The sequence below is a fragment of the Diorhabda sublineata genome, chromosome 3 (genome assembly GCF_026230105.1).
Source record: "Diorhabda sublineata isolate icDioSubl1.1 chromosome 3, icDioSubl1.1, whole genome shotgun sequence".
Classification (NCBI taxonomy): Eukaryota; Metazoa; Arthropoda; class Insecta; order Coleoptera; family Chrysomelidae; genus Diorhabda; species Diorhabda sublineata.
In genome coordinates, this window is record NC_079476.1 from 1,898,967 (window position 1) to 1,915,197 (window position 16,231).

At 32.9% G+C, this 16,231-nt stretch overlaps 1 protein-coding gene across 1 annotated transcript in view; it reads right to left on the minus strand.

The window, feature by feature from the left end:
* Window positions 1-16,231, minus strand: part of LOC130441239 (kin of IRRE-like protein 2) — a 649,517-nt gene that overhangs the window by 67,714 nt on the left and 565,572 nt on the right. Inside the window, exons 8-10 of the mRNA XM_056774824.1 lie at window positions 14,969-15,124; window positions 8,328-8,489; window positions 3,220-3,333 (exon numbers count right to left, since the gene is read on the minus strand). Of these exons, the coding sequence (XP_056630802.1) occupies window positions 3,220-3,333; window positions 8,328-8,489; window positions 14,969-15,124 (432 nt within the window). The remainder of the gene's footprint in view (window positions 1-3,219; window positions 3,334-8,327; window positions 8,490-14,968; window positions 15,125-16,231) is intronic.

Sequence of the window (16,231 nt, forward strand, 5' to 3'; positions counted from 1 at the left end):
CGGTAGACATCGGATTCAAAAGATTAGGCTTGAGGCTCAACAACTGACAATCGTTGCATTCGTACTCTTTCTGTAGCAGTGTCATTATTCAATAGTCACACCTCGTACATAAGTTCCATTGAGGATTGGACGAATAGTCTTTGGCATTATTGACTTTCTTTGTGTTTCTCAACCACCTACTTGCTTCTTTATGCTTAATTGTAGACTAACTTTCTCCATAGTCGTCAAGTTTTGAAACGTGTGGAATTTTTAGTATAATATATCAATAATAAGATGAATGTCTAATTTATCTCGAATCCTATTTTTTATTATCTTGTCTCTTTTGGTTTATAGTTCAAATATCGTAATATAACTTCTAACATTGAGTTTTGAAAATATGAAACCTGTTAATAAAACCTTTAGCTCAATGGATAAGTTTTATTTTTGCTTCTTTTGAAATTACCTCACTTTATAATATGGTATGGATATAATTTGTTAGTTGTGATCTTATATATTAAAAAAATTGATGATTTCCATTCCGAGTCCATTCAGGCGTTCTACCCAACCGATTTGCTTAATTTTTTTTTTCAATGAAAGGTATTGATGCACAGATCAACCATCAACCATCGGATTTCATCTAATTTTCACCATTCTCAAGTTATACTCAAATACGATTTCCCCCTATACATTACTTATGGGAGTTTTTAACATACACACGTTCTATCCTCAATATCTCAGGTTCTATTCAAGATAGAGACTTCGTTTTTTTTAAGAACACTCGCTGAAATACCTTCTTTCATTTGAGTTTTTGAACACTTGAACCGGTTGAGTTGGAGAGGAGCTAGGCGCTGACATTTACTGTGGAGTTATGGATTTTTGTAGGTTTTTGGCAATTTTTCTACATTCAAAGATCTATATCTGAGGCTTTAAAAAAGCTACAGAGTTCGTTTTAGTTTGAGAACACTCACTGAAATATCTTCTTTTTTTTGAGTTTTTGAACACTTAAATCGGCTGAGTTGGAGAGGAGTTAGTGGCGGACATTCATGTGGAGTTATGGATTTTTGTAGGTTTTTGGCAATTTTTCTACATTCAAAGATCTATATCTCAGGCTATAATATAGCTACAGAGTTAGTTTTGGTTTAAGAACACTCGCTGAAATACCTTCTTTCTTTTGAGTTTTTGAACACTTGAATCGGTTAAGTTGGAGAGGAGCTAGGCGCGGACATTCAATGTGGAGTTATGGATTTTTGTAGGTTTTTGGCAATTTTTCTACATTCAAAGATCTATATCTCAGGTTCCAATACAGCTACAGAGTTCGTTTTGGTTTAAAAACACTTGCTGAAAGACCTTCTTTCTTTTGAGTTTTTGAACACTTGAACCGGTTGAGTTGGAGAGAAGCTAGACGCTGACATTTACTGTGGAGTTATGGATTTTTGTAGGTTTTTGGCAATTTTTCTACATTCAAAGATCTATATCTCAGGCTCTAATATAGCTACAGAGTTCGTTCTTTTCTATTATAATGATTTCTGATACTTATTTAATGGATTCGATGCGAGCGAAGCCGCGGGTAAAAGCTAGTTTTTTTAAATTGGTCTGTATTTTCAAAATTTTTTCAAATAGTGATAAAATAACAATTTAATTAGAAAAAATTCTTTATTATGAAGCCACTGGTTTAAATTTTCCTTGTTCTCTCCTCATAAAGTCTCAGTGACGATTTTATCCAGTTCAGAGACTTTGCCATTTCTTATTTGCAAGACAGTAATTTGAAATTCATATTTTTTTGTCAAGTAACTCTTTAGAATTTTATTCAGGACCTTTCTTTTACAATTTTCTTGGTGTTGTTATTCAGTTCGTTCTTAGAAATTGACATATTTGCGGTGGAAAAGCTCTACTTTTTTCAATGTTGTATACACATATCGTTCTTTCGTCCTAGTTCTATATTTAGAGGAATTGATTAGCACCAGGAACTATCCGTTTTCTTCATATCATTCATTATTTGTTCTCTTTCGGTCTTCCCCTATTTTTATTACACAAAGTTTTGAGAATAATGAAGTGAATAAATAACGAAAATTTTTTTCTCAAATGTTTCCATTTTTCTCACATGATTTTGATAAATAAAATTCTACAAACGTGTACGATTACCCGAGACCATTTGATCAACTTTTTTTCAAAGGAATCCAACAAATAAGTTCACAAAAACGTTGGGCGGAAACATTTGTTCATCCCACGGCAGTTAATTCGATTTTTGTAACCAATGAATCATCTATACATTTTTCAATCACTGAATAAGTCGACTAACAACCCCCATGTCTCTTTAGGGTTCTAATATCGCTACTTTCATCCTCCAAGCTTGTACTGATTATAGCAGATTTGATACCTCTTTTGAGACTCTCTCGATCAAAGATTTGATATACTAAGCTCAACCTAACCTTACCTAACCTCCAAAAAAAACGAATAGCAGCCAGATATTCCATTGAAATGTTCCTTCTTTCTCAATTGCTATGAATAAATGAAATTTCCAAACAAGTACGATTACCCCACACCATGGTATTTCCCTCTAACTTTTTTTGTCTCAATTGAAAACCAGAATTGTCTTTTTGATCAATTTTTTTCCAAACAAATCCAACAAATAAGTTCACAAAAACGTGGGGCGGAAACATTTGTTCATCCCACGGCAGTTAATTCGATTTTTGTAACCAATGAATCATCTATACATTTTTCAATCACTGAATAAGTCGACTAACAACCCCCATGTCTCTTTAGGGTTCTAATATCGCTACTTTCATCCTCCAAGCTTGTACTGATTATAGCAGATTTGATACCTATAACCTCCAAAAAAAGAACAGCAGCCAGATATTCCATCGAAATGTTCCTTCTTTCTCAATTGCTATGAATAAATGAAATTTCCAAACGTGTACAATTACCCCAGACCATGGTATTTGCCTCTAACTTTTGATTAACTCTTTTACAAATATTTTGCAATGGTTTTTCCCAATATAACCTATCAAAGATCTTTATATTGTTACAGATTATATCCAAAAAATATTCAAATCTAATTCAATAAACTAGTTCATAACCAAGCATTTTTTTATACTTCTTAAGCTCCCACGTGATATTCTTGATTACAAAGATAATTAACAACGAATCATGTGTTTCAATATAATGAAATGACTACCGGAATAATTCGTTACGTTCCTGATCACAACCATAAAGGAAATATCAAAAAAAGTCGTAACTTACTTGCGAAGCAGCATTTTTCGGCGCGAATTGCGTATACGCAACCACAAATAAAAAGTAGAAACGCCACCAGCAAAACTCCTGCTACGCTTACAAGCGTGCTCATCTGCAGAGGCTCTGAAACAAACAAGTAAATTGAAAACTGACTCGGGTTATTCGATATTGTTTGACAAATAAACATTTTTCATTACGTTGAACACCAATAATTCTATATTCATGCAAAACAGAGGTCAACGATATACACCGGAAATCTGAAATTAAAACTGATATGAGTATTTTTTTGATATCCTACCATTCCAAAAATATTTCTAACGAACATATTAGAATATTTTCTCCCTAATGCAGCTTCTAAATATTGTTAGTTTTTTTATAATTATTTAATTTCAAATTTGTTCCATAAATTTGCTTCCTTTTTCTATTTTTTAGCATCAAAATCCATTACAAAAAGCTGATATGGACTCCAGAACTGTTGTAGAAACACACTCCGACTAAATAAACGAACAATTGTCTTTTAAAGCTGAATACTAATATCATTTTATTCTTCTAAATGTTATTGGGTTTAGGTTTCTTAGTTTTTCTAATAATTTTTTAAAAGAAATGTAAAAATTGACGTTTTGACTTATTTCAGTCTTTTTCAAAATATTATATTGACACTGACAATTTGTTTATTTTTATAAATCAATACATCACCTATATAAAAATAATGTTTTTTTCATGGTTTCTTAATACAGTTTTACTTTTTTTATCGTATTGATAACCTTTTAGTCTATTTTCTGAATACTGAGATGTTTGCCCCATTTTTTTCCAATAATTAATTTCTTTCAAAGCAGTTTTTGCTTTTTGAATAGCTAATCATCTAAATTCAGGATCTTATCAAGTGTCTGGTACTAATTGTGACGCTCTCTGCATAGGGCAGACATCTCACTATTTACAAAATAGACTGAAAGGTCATCAATACGATGAAAAAAATAAAACTGCGAACCATAAAATATCAAAAAATATCAAGGAAATCGAGAGAATCTAAATTCAATTATAAAGATTCGAAAATTGTTGGAACGGAATCTAATACACGAAAAACACAATTACATAAAACGAAAAAGCTGTAAATGATAAAAAAGATCTAAATAATTCAAGTGAAATCTATTGGTTTATTTTTCTATTTTTATTTTATCCTAATTTTGATATTCTTGATGTGATCTATCGATTTATATAAATATACAAATAGTCAGTGTCAATATAATATTTTGAAAAAGATTGGGATAAGTCGAAAGATCAATTTTTATCTTTCTTTTAAAAAATTATTTGAAAAAACTAATTTTAAAACAGAAGAGGCCTAGAATCAAGAAAATTTAAAAGAACAATAAATAGAAGGTCTAAGAAATGAAAAATTGAAGAAATATCATTTCATATAGAGCAGAAATATGATAAATGACAACAATAATAAGAAATAGAAAAAGAACGAGTGACTATAAGGTGCCTATAAGTCACAAGGATTGACAAAAAACTGTAGAAATACAGCAACAAATGAGAGGTTCGTCACGTCTAAAAAATACCAGAACATAGATAGTCAAAACTAATACTGGAATGAGAGCCTCCAAGAAGGAGACGTAGATGATAACAACAAAAATGCTGTTTTTTGTGAAAGACACTCAAGTCCTAGTACATAAAATAGAATAAATTTTTTTGTCACGAGATATACCTACAAGCAGACATATATAACAATTGTTCAAACGGATCAAGGTCTCTAACGAAAGCAACAAGTCAAGTCAACAATTCCACTATTTTCTGAAGATGAGTCAATTGCAGTGATCGCAAAAGAAAAGGTGGACTTGTGGAGTCGCATGTTTATTTTAAATTCAACTCGCACGGAAAACTACGACTCAGCTTGCCTGGAGCTGGTTCATCGATGCCAGAAGTAGAATTTCGACACTGAGACGTGGCCAATCTTCTCAAAGGCTTCAACATCATCAAAGCCACCAGTCCTGATAGAATATCACCAATCGTATTGAAGAGAACTAACGAGTTCTCTGTGCAAAATCTTTTCTATATCAAATGAAAGAGGTCTTTTCTCTACAATTTGGAAGCTTACTCAGCTTCAAAAATGAAAAAAGACGATTCTCAATTACTACCGTCCGATTGCTTTAATCGCAGCTATTGTCAAGGTTATAAACAATAATGACGGATCCATCCAGGTCGCTATCGATGGAAACACTTCAAGATTTGAGGTCAACTTTGCGGTTCCCTAGGGATCTTTCTTTCTTCTATACCTCAACGATCTACTAGGCAAAACTACAAACCCGAACTAGCTTCGCCATTGAAATCAGCTGGCCCAATAAACGTGGTTAACTCTACCACGGCAAATGCTCTTCAAACATAATCTCGCCTAGAGCAGTTTTTGCAAGAACTGGCTCATGAGCACCGAGTTCACCTGCAAACTCCAAGACCTTCAATTTATCGGGAATGGTGAAGGAAAAAACAAATAATCCTCGTAGACTTGTGTAAATTAAAATTCATCATTAGAGTCAAATATTTCAATTCAAACCATTTGTAATAATGTTTCAGACATGCCATATTTTCTATTTGTAAAAAAGTGGGATACAGATGCAGGTTTCTACGAAATGAGTCCTTAAAGTTCCTTAAAATTTGTTTAGTAAAGCTGAATAACAGTATGGAATGTTCTCTGTGGCTCTTCAGTATTATAATATGTTTTTGTGAGCCGAAAGCAAGAGCTAGAGCCGCTATAGGTGAGATGGATGTGAAGAAATTCATCAACTTCAGAGGATTCAATGAGCTTAAATTCCAATTAAAATATAAATATGAGTTTACTTCAATTTAAATGAAATTATCAATAAGTCAGTTATTGATTATGAATTTTCACAGTTGTTTGTTGGGAGTACCTACTGGACAAAAAATTGATCACAAATTTAGAGAAGTGACATCATTTGTTGGAGTTTCTATAAGAAAGTTTTGAAAAGTTAATTATATCTTGTATCTGTGCATCGTTACTATGGTCTAATTAAAAATTGAGTCAATTGTCGAAATTGTCTATAAATGTCCTAGTCATCCGTACTAGGTTTTATTACTCAGTAAACAATGAAAATAAAGAATCGTTTTGCATTAAGGGTGAGTCATAAAATTATTATCAGTTCCATAGAATATTTAAACTCAGGGTAACAAGCAATTAGTTTAGTATAATTGAAGCACACAGTATATTGAACACAATCAATGATTTTCGATGATTGGAAACATTTCATATTGAAATTTGTGGCTCAATCAACAATTTTCACTGGTAAGCTATTTAGATGAATTCAACGTATCCATCCGGTTAATCGTATTGATGGTCGTTCAATTATCTTTATCGCCATTAGTGCTTTCGGATTGAATCCACTATAATATTCATTTCGAATCGATTTAGTGACCAAAACTAAGTTTCGTTGGTTAAACTGTGACAGCAGCTGGATATTATAAATACGTGAACGGAACTTAAATGAAATAACTTTCCAACAACTGCGTCTTCATAAAATAACGAACTTGCTAATATTTCTCTTTCTCTTAAGCTTTCAAAAATAAAATATTGAAAAAAGTTTTTAAAATGATTTAGGCCATCTGCACAAGTTGATTGTCAACATACAAAGTGTACAATTACTCCGAAATAACCTTTTGACATATAATATTTCTTCAATAATGAATCCTGTATTTATTTTGAATTTTTCATCATCTATTGTATCAAAAATACAACTTAGAAGAGAGCATAATTAAAACTACGGTTCTGAACATGATTTAGGGTAGTTCTTATGAAAAAATAATTAACAAGAACTGACAATATATCTTATTTAATTAGATCTGATAATTTGACAGTATCAAAGTGTTATTAGTTAATTCATTTTCAGTTTATCCCTATTATAAAGTTCTGTTTATTAGATATACCAAGAGAGAATAATCTGAAGGTGATAAATCGGAGTATCAGGCTGGTCACTTTATTGTGTCTCTTCTTCTAATCCATCTTTCTCGGAAAACTAAATTTAAATTTGTTTAGAAATAAACAGAGAATCGACAGATCAATTTCTACTTGGTTTAAAAAAAGTTGGTTTACTTCCAGTAAGAGATTAGCTTGATAATAAGGTTCAGTTCAAAACAGGTTGAAATTAAATGCAGATATAGTAAGGAAATCTACTTGGTGTGCTACTTTCTAAAACTTCTCTTCTACTTCTCTACTTTCTTCTCCAGGTTGTCTGCTCGAACATGTCGAAGGGAACCGCAGTTGAGCAATTAGATAAGAGGAGTCTTCATCTTACGTGATGCTCTTCATGTTGAGGTGTTGCGCTGTACCAGCCGCCAGTTATCAAGCTGGTGATTAGTACCAGAAGATATCGTTTGAATAGGATGGGAGTGTCCCACTATACCTTGGACGAGTGTTGTATGTCGGTGATGTCCAATCACCTGTTCTGCTGCGTGCAGCTTTTCTATTTATTGAACTTTTGCTGTAGCGCAACCATCTAACCATCCACACATCTATTTATCTAACACAGAATGTTTAGGAAACCACACAAATATATAGTTATCTACCACTACCATTCCGACCCGAGACTTTATTGGTTGTCGCAGCAGATATATTACGAGTTGTTACAAGAAGCTGTTTCTGCTCCTAGTTGTGCCTTTGACCCATCTGCATATCAAACGAGCCCTTATAGGAAATTGGCAGAGTCATCTTACTACCCCTACCTATCTGATGAGATAATTTCAAATTGCTTTTCAAGTTGTAGAAGCTGTCACACCCTCCTCTTCGAAACGAATAGTCCGCTGCTCTCCAGAGTCCTTATAATTGAAGCATTTTGAACATTTTTACCGCTAGATACAAATTATGAAGCTAGTGTGGTTCCCGTTGCTAGCATGAGGGTGGTTTCAATTGCCCCCGCAATTATAACTATTGCTAATCGATAGATCGAATATATCTTATCAACATTTATTTTATTTCCTAATGTAGTTCGTCCTCGTTTTTTGGAATTTTTATTTATTAGTAGACCGTTTTTTTACAAAAAGTTAACTTCTATTATCTCAAGGTAGTTCATAGTAATAACAATATTAAACGCGAAAATAAATTAGATACGAACCGTTCACGTATAATTGGACAGCATGTCGATCCGTTCCTCTGTCGTTTTCTACAGCCAAATAATACGCTCTGGAGTCTGTTGATGTGGTGTCTTTGATATGAAGCGTTGCAAGATAACAGTCTTCCCGTTCTTCTTGTGTAACATCGTCTACTCTATATTTTCCTGAAAAATAAGGAAACATTAATATCCCGTTCGCTCATATTGAAATTCAAAATATTTTTTCTATCATCTCAACTTTATACGAAATTCTCGTTATTAGGATGAATAATGGAACAGTCTCCAATTTTTCTGTTAGCTGTTAGTGATTAGATGGAGAATTTTGTGACTGGAAAGTGTTTTAGTTTTAAATATATGTGAAATAGTATAGGTACAACACTTGTTTTTCTGTGTAAACTATGTGCAAAATCAGCGAAGACTGATTCTGATATTTAAAATTAGTTTTTCTATTTTACTCTTATGGAAATATTCATTTTTTCAAAATACAATTAAAGTTAATTATGAGAAAAAACTACAACAAAATTAGTATATTTAGGAAACGTTGGTGTTGATAGTAACATTCATTGTACAATTTGAATCATTGCAGGAGTCCCTTCAGTATTTCATTCTTTGAACTAAAGATGTTAAAGCAGACAGTTCGTTTCCTGACGGAATGTAGCAGACGTCATATTTTGCAAGTGAGATGGGTGAGAGAATGTTCCTGATACTTCCATTTTTCTTTGTATCGATTCTTCTTCATATCCTTCATGATCTATGTTTTTGCAGAGTGCGCAAATCGGCGCTACTTTCCAACAACATCCTTGTCTAAGAATAGCTCAGCTTATTTTCGATATATTCTTTAGGATTTTCCAAATTTCAGGTATTTTGCAATAAGTTTTGGGACAACGCTGATGGTATGGCATCCAAAATGTTGGGTATAGCACCTACGATTTCGGCCTACAACAAATACTCTTCTGCTGTTCATATTTTAGAACGTAGAGCTGCATGTTCACGATAAAGTGCACTGGGTCCTAATATACATTCTTCATAATTTTTTCCATCTTTCAAAACACCAAATTAAAGCGCCCATTATCTTTCACATCGTTCGAACTGAATATATTAGATGTGGTTACTTCTTTTGCCGTTAATACCCTGGACTTTTTTCGTATACAGCCTACACCTTGGTAACTCAGAAAAACAACAGGTTTTGGATTTGTTGTACTGCCAGCAATTTATTGTGTAATTTTACAACTAACCTAACCTAACCTAGCCCAACCTAACCTAACCTAACCTCACATAACCTAACCTAACCTAACCCAACCTAACCTAACCTAACCTCACATAACCTAACCTAACCTAACCTAACCTTAACCAACCGTACCAAACCTAACCTAACCTAACCAGAAGAGCCTTTAGAAACTATTACAGATGATTCAAAGTAATTTTCAAGCAAGATAAGAAGTTAGAACTCTTGCTTTCAATTTTATTGATTCATTTCTATTGTCATGATTTCTGAGACTTATTTAATGGCGTCAATGCGGGCGATACCGCGTGTATAAGCTAGTAATTCTATAAAAAACATCTATCTTGAGGCTCCAGATGATTGCGACTGGGAGATTTGAATTGACTTAATAAAATGGAATATGATATTCTTCCATTTTTTATTTTAAATTTGCTTTGTTGATTGTTTTAGGAAATAACAAATGAATTTATAAATTTATTAATACATCGCCGATAGTTTGAATTTCAATTGAAAAATAAAATTCAATTTCAGTGTTTCTATTTTTTATAAATTGTTAAATAATTTAATCGCGAGTGCACTAGCTGCAATGAAGCGTTATTTCGAACAAAAAGCCAATAACAACATTACATTCTATGTATCTGAACCTGATTACATGGCGATGTGAATTTTATAAGTTTTATTATAAAAAAAAAATAGTCCTTTCGATCACGTTCAAATTGGAAATGGTTAATTGTGTTTCTGTTAGAATTTATCAGTACATAATTTCCTGTTGCAAAAACTCCTTCCTAAGAAAGGGCGGATGTTGTGGGCAAATAAAGATAAGTAGAAAAGATATCGTCCGTTAGGACGTAACTCGTGGAAGTTATAGGGGAAATTTCGAGCAGTTGTAAGTAAAAAGTATAAGATTATACCGGTACATCCTTTTACGTCCCAGTTTGTCAGCATCTCGAAGCAGTCCTCATATTTATTGGTAAGATTTAGTGTACAATCAGATATTTTTATGGTCTCTGCTATACACGATAAAACATAGGCGTCGGTAATTCACTGATTTTCAATTTTTTTCCTCGATGTTCGACAGTATACAATTTAATTACAAATGTTCGATTAAGTTTCAACACATCCTGTAAGTGTTATCAATAAATAATTACAATTTATGATAATTTTCTTCAGAATGTCTCTTTATGGTAAGCGGTTTCTCCTAAGCCGTACTTTTATCGAAATAAAAAAAGTACCTCTTTATCAAAAAATCGATTGAAAAATCCATTTTCGCTGTCTTTGGATTTTACAGGTTGTCCCTGTAAAAGTTACGAACTTCAACCATTGGACTAGAGCCGCTCCTAGCCCTTAGACAGTACTGTAGAATTCTTCATTCCAATAAAAATTTATAATGAATGAATGTATGATTTAGAAAATATATCCAAATATTAGTTCTCATTTTGCAAATTTAAATGTCCATAACTCAGGAGCCAGGATTATTTTCACATAATCTACTCACCGCATCAATTCCCGGAACACCCTGTATAGGAGAAATCTTTTTCTAATTTAGAACTGCTTTTATTCGTTTTGCTTGAATAAGTAGTTAATGAGAATTTTTTTATTTTTTTAATAAATTTATTATTTCCTGGAGACTTTCTTATTGTTCTCAGAAATAAATATTAACTTGGAGAATCGTGTCCGGAGATAGCTTTTATTAATTTAGTTCTTAAGGTGTTGCCAGCTTTTTAATATATAATACTTTATCTTCCTTCCTGAGGCAGAGTCTCCAGCTGATGTAGTAACGTTACAAGGTATTCCATTTTTTGAGGCGTCTTAGGATGTTGAGACAACAATTTCTATCTTGTACCATAATGTTTATTCACTACCGATTCAGTGCTGTAGGCAATAATATATTTAAACCCCAATAATAGAGCTGAGCTATTATTTAGAGGAATATTTAATGGAAAAACAACAATATACAAAAATGTTTGTAAATATTGCAACGTTTTTCGTACTTATTCACATTCTTTTTATTCGTGGGGCGAATTAATAAACATTATCTCTAGCTTTCTTGATTTATTTACACACTATACAATACACTTAACTCATAATAATTTACTTATGAATATCACTTAAATAATTTCTGCGATTACTTCCACTAATTCGTTTTTTCACTACTACTAATTATTCAAAACTAAATAACTGCGCTTCATTATGTACTTATATACATATTCCAAAAGAATTCTCTGGATTTATAGAAAAAAGAAGCAGAACAAATAAATAAATACACCTTCTTAGAACTTATTTGAAAGAAATACTGTAAATGTGCCCACAGCTATAATAAAAAGTTCTAGAAGGAAACAACAAAGGCACCTCCGCCATTTTTCAAAATATAAAGGGTTCCGCCCCAAAAGCACCGCGCGGATTAGTCGAATTTTCAAAATTCCATAGTAGCAGGACAGGGTCGGCCTAGGGAACTGTCGGAGGACAGTTTTAAATCTTGTAGCAAGCTCAATATTGTCCAAATGTGTTAAAAAAAATTCAATAAACTGAAATCAGATTTACCAGATAACCATGACTATCAGGGGTGACGAGTCAATAATCTTTCCACAAATTTGATGTTGATTAATTAATTTTTATTGGCAATATCATTTATTATCCATTATAATCGATTGTTAAAGTTTTTTCTGTCAATTTGATATTCTGTATTACAGTCTCAATAATTTTAATTCCAATCAATTGGTTCTTATTTCAGATGTTTTCATGATTGTCAGATGATTGTCATGTTTAAGATTCATTCCAATAAATCCTATTATGTCATAATATTCTTTCCAGATTTTCTAGTTCATAAATAAACTTTAAACTATTATTTCGATAGCTTATATTGAAGTTTTTTAATAAACCTATTCTGTATGCAGTTACTAATTTAAAAATGTTATCATCAAAGGAAAGATGTCTTCGTTTGCTTTATAGACTACCAAAAAGCGTTTGACTCCATTCGGCATGACTTACTATTTGACATCGTTAATAATGTTGATATTGATAGTAAAGACACCAGGATCATACAAGAGCTGTATACAGATCAAACAGCGTAGGGAACTAGCACCTTCAGATACTTAGGGGACTCCGTTAGGGATGCATACTCTTACCCATGATGTTTAATATATACGTAGCACGCATTTTTCGGCTGGCATGAAAAGACCATCAAGAGCTAGTCAATTCTATAAACGAAATTGGAACCAAATACGGACTCACAAAAAACGCGTTTAAAACCAAACTAATTTCTTGAATGTATATTAAATGGTATTGCGAAGAGGAAGTTAAAACTCGGATAGCAAATGCAGAAACAGCTTTTAATAAGTTCCTAATCCGCCGAGAGTCTTAGATTGAGGGTGATAAAATGTTGTAATTGGCCAATCCTTTTGTATGGTGTGAAAACATGGTTCTTGAAAGTGAGGTACTTGAACAGAATAGAAGCAATAGAAATGTATGGAAATGGAGTATCTTAATTGGGTCACATCCTGCTACGACCGATATATTCAACTCTCAAGCTCATATTGACGGAAAAGATGGACGGAAGGAGAGAACCAGGTCGTAAACAACAATTTTTCGTCGTGCAGAAGTGGGGTACCTTCAGATAATAACTTAGAAGTTTTGGACAAGGGAGCCCCTACACGCTGCTAAGTGTGCTAACCTTCTCCCTGTTTAGAGCTCTCTAGGATGAATCCCTGAACTCGTTACTGATAATGACAAAGACATTTATTCCCAGTTTTCCAGAAACTAACCATCAGATTAGTATCGATTAATTCAATTAAAATAATTCTCAAAATATATTGATTGTATTTGTTTCTTCTGGAAAATAATTAGACACGGAGTTATCAAGGTATTGATATGATTACATAGAACTGATTATGTCTAGTTCAATTTCTTTCAAAACGTCAGTAATTATGGATGATTTGGATAAAAACATGTTTCTCTGTTTTTTCTGTAGTAAAATTCCATATTATATATAGTATTGATAATGGTTTTAATGAACTTAATTGACCTATAAACTTATTTCCCATGTTTCCCATGGTAACGACTATGATTTGTCGACTTGTATCTTTAAGAAGAAGCCGTAAAAAACTCCCAAGCAAAAGACGTAAACATTTTAACGACTGAAGGGTGCTCAATTTTTGCCGTATATCTCACATATGTTTCCGCATCAGAAATCACTAAAATGTGTTGCATTTAAGAATTTGCCATCTCCTCCGAGCACGATATGTATGAAGTGAGATATTAGAAAATCATTAAATTTGAAAACTTTTCGAATCGAAGTTGTCAATATTTCATATATGTTGGATATAAGCTTTGAACTCTGAAAGGATTTGATTGGAGTGCTTATAAATAAACATGTTTTTAGAAGCTTGACATTGAAATTTCAATATAAAATGAAATTAAAGCAAGGAAATTGAATTTAATAAGGATTACGAATCCAGAGAATGGAATCTTTATTGGAGAACAACATTAGAAACAATCTGAATAACAGGAAATCAAGAATATCTCCCAGATTATTTGAAATTAATAGACAAGAGTTGCTGCTGAAGTTTTGAGATTTGCCAAAACTGATTCTCATTTTTCTGGGCATTAATTCGTATATATAATTTATGTCAAATGTTATCTTTCTCTTTACAAAAACAGGATTGAACCAATAGCTGTGTGCCGATCGCTTGGACATTTGGTGATGCAGTAATATCTGGAACTACCGTGTTTAGCTAGTTTAGGTCATCCAAAATCAGCTGTTGTACCAAAAAACCAGATGCTGTTCTTGAATTGGTATTGCAAGATCATTATGTGACACCGTGAGATTGAGGCATACTTGGACATTAGTCCCACTCGTATACATTAAATTTTGCATGGAAATTTGGAGTCAAAAAGACTTGTTCTCGTTGGAGACAACATGAACTGATAATCGTTAGAAAAAAGATATAAGATCATGACAGGCGACGCAATATGGATTTATGCATATGAAATCGAGTATATAGGTCTTATAAGACAAGCCAAATTCATTAAAAAGTGTTTGCGGACTAGGCATTTAGAGCAATTCTGAATAGTACACCAGCTTCTACTTACCCGAAGTGTTTGAAAAAATCAGGGTAACCAACCAATCGCAGAGAACGAATCATTCACCACATTTGCCTTACAGTCTCTGTTTGGCACCCACTGATTTATTTTTATTCCCGCAGATAAAAAAATTGCGAGTTCAACGTTTTTCTTCACCTGAAGAAGCGATTGATGGGTTCAGATCAATTATTTTGGAAGTACCTCAATCGGAATGAGAAGAATGCTTCGACGATTAGTTCAAACGCTTGCAAAAGTTTATTGATCTTGATACAGAATATTTTGAAAAACTATATTCAATTATGAATATTTGATTGGAAAATAATTGACTACAATTTGTACTTACCCATCTCGGTACCAGCTTCTAGCCTCAGAGAGCCCCATTCCCAAGCAACAAGCCTAGGACGCGGATCCGCGCATACAACCATACTTAAATCAGCTGATTGACCTCTTTCTACAACTACCTCGGGCATTACAGATTGTCTTAAGACTTGAGGAGCCCCTATAATAGAAAATTAATAAAAAATCTACACTTTCTAATGTACTAGCAACGAAAATATTTCATCATATTATATTTACTAGTCGTACAATGATTTTTAATTTGATGAATTTGATGATCGCTTTAAATTTTTCTCATTCAATTATATACTAGTAGATTTTGCAGTATTTCACTTATTTGTTGCCTTATTTATTTGTTAATTGAATTTGTCGTTATGCCAAGAATTTTTATCATTATTATTATAAGGATATATCATCCTAATGTAAAGGAATTGGCGCGTTACTGGGAAACACAGACGCAAACGATGTTGAATTTACTAATTTGCACGTCGATATCCAATTTTCAGAATAAAGGTACATACGGGTCGGAGAAAACCGCACCCATTGCTCGCATAAATTATCATCATCCGAGTGGGATAAAGTCAACACAGGTGTCTGTGGCTTATGGCCTGAATTACATGAATTACAATCAGGCATACGTAAAGGAGTTTAGCATAATTAACTTACTGTTTTCTTTGCTTGGTTCCACATGTCGGAAATGGATACAGCTGTATCTGCTTCAAGGAATTTTTATTTACCAGCTTAATAGAATTTATAATTTCCATATAACATCCTAGTTTTCACTAAGATATAATAACAAACGAACAATATAATAAAGTTGAGATAAAATGAAGTAGTATTGCATAAACTCCGATAGAATAGATTTGAATTTAAGAGGATGTACAGTATTTTTCACAATCTTTATTACCGAAACCTATATAAAATAGATCATTGTGCAAGGCCGCGCGCTATTATAAGAAAATAAAAGCTGCCGAAGATATTTATTATAGTAGGAAACCCGCCAATTCATTGTGAATGATCTAAGGTTTCTTCATCGAGCATAATCTTTACTTCACCTGATAACTTCAATGATTATTTTATGCCCGTAGTTTCAGCAGAACTTCGTAGTAGAATTAATGACCTCAAAAATAAATATCCATCTGGAACTGATGAACTCTTCCCACGTTATCAAAGATCGTAGAAATCAGTTTCCAAAGAACTGGACTTATTCAAATCCTTAACAGTTTATTATGCCCTCATTGAGTCGCATCTCCGATATGCCCTTTTCTTC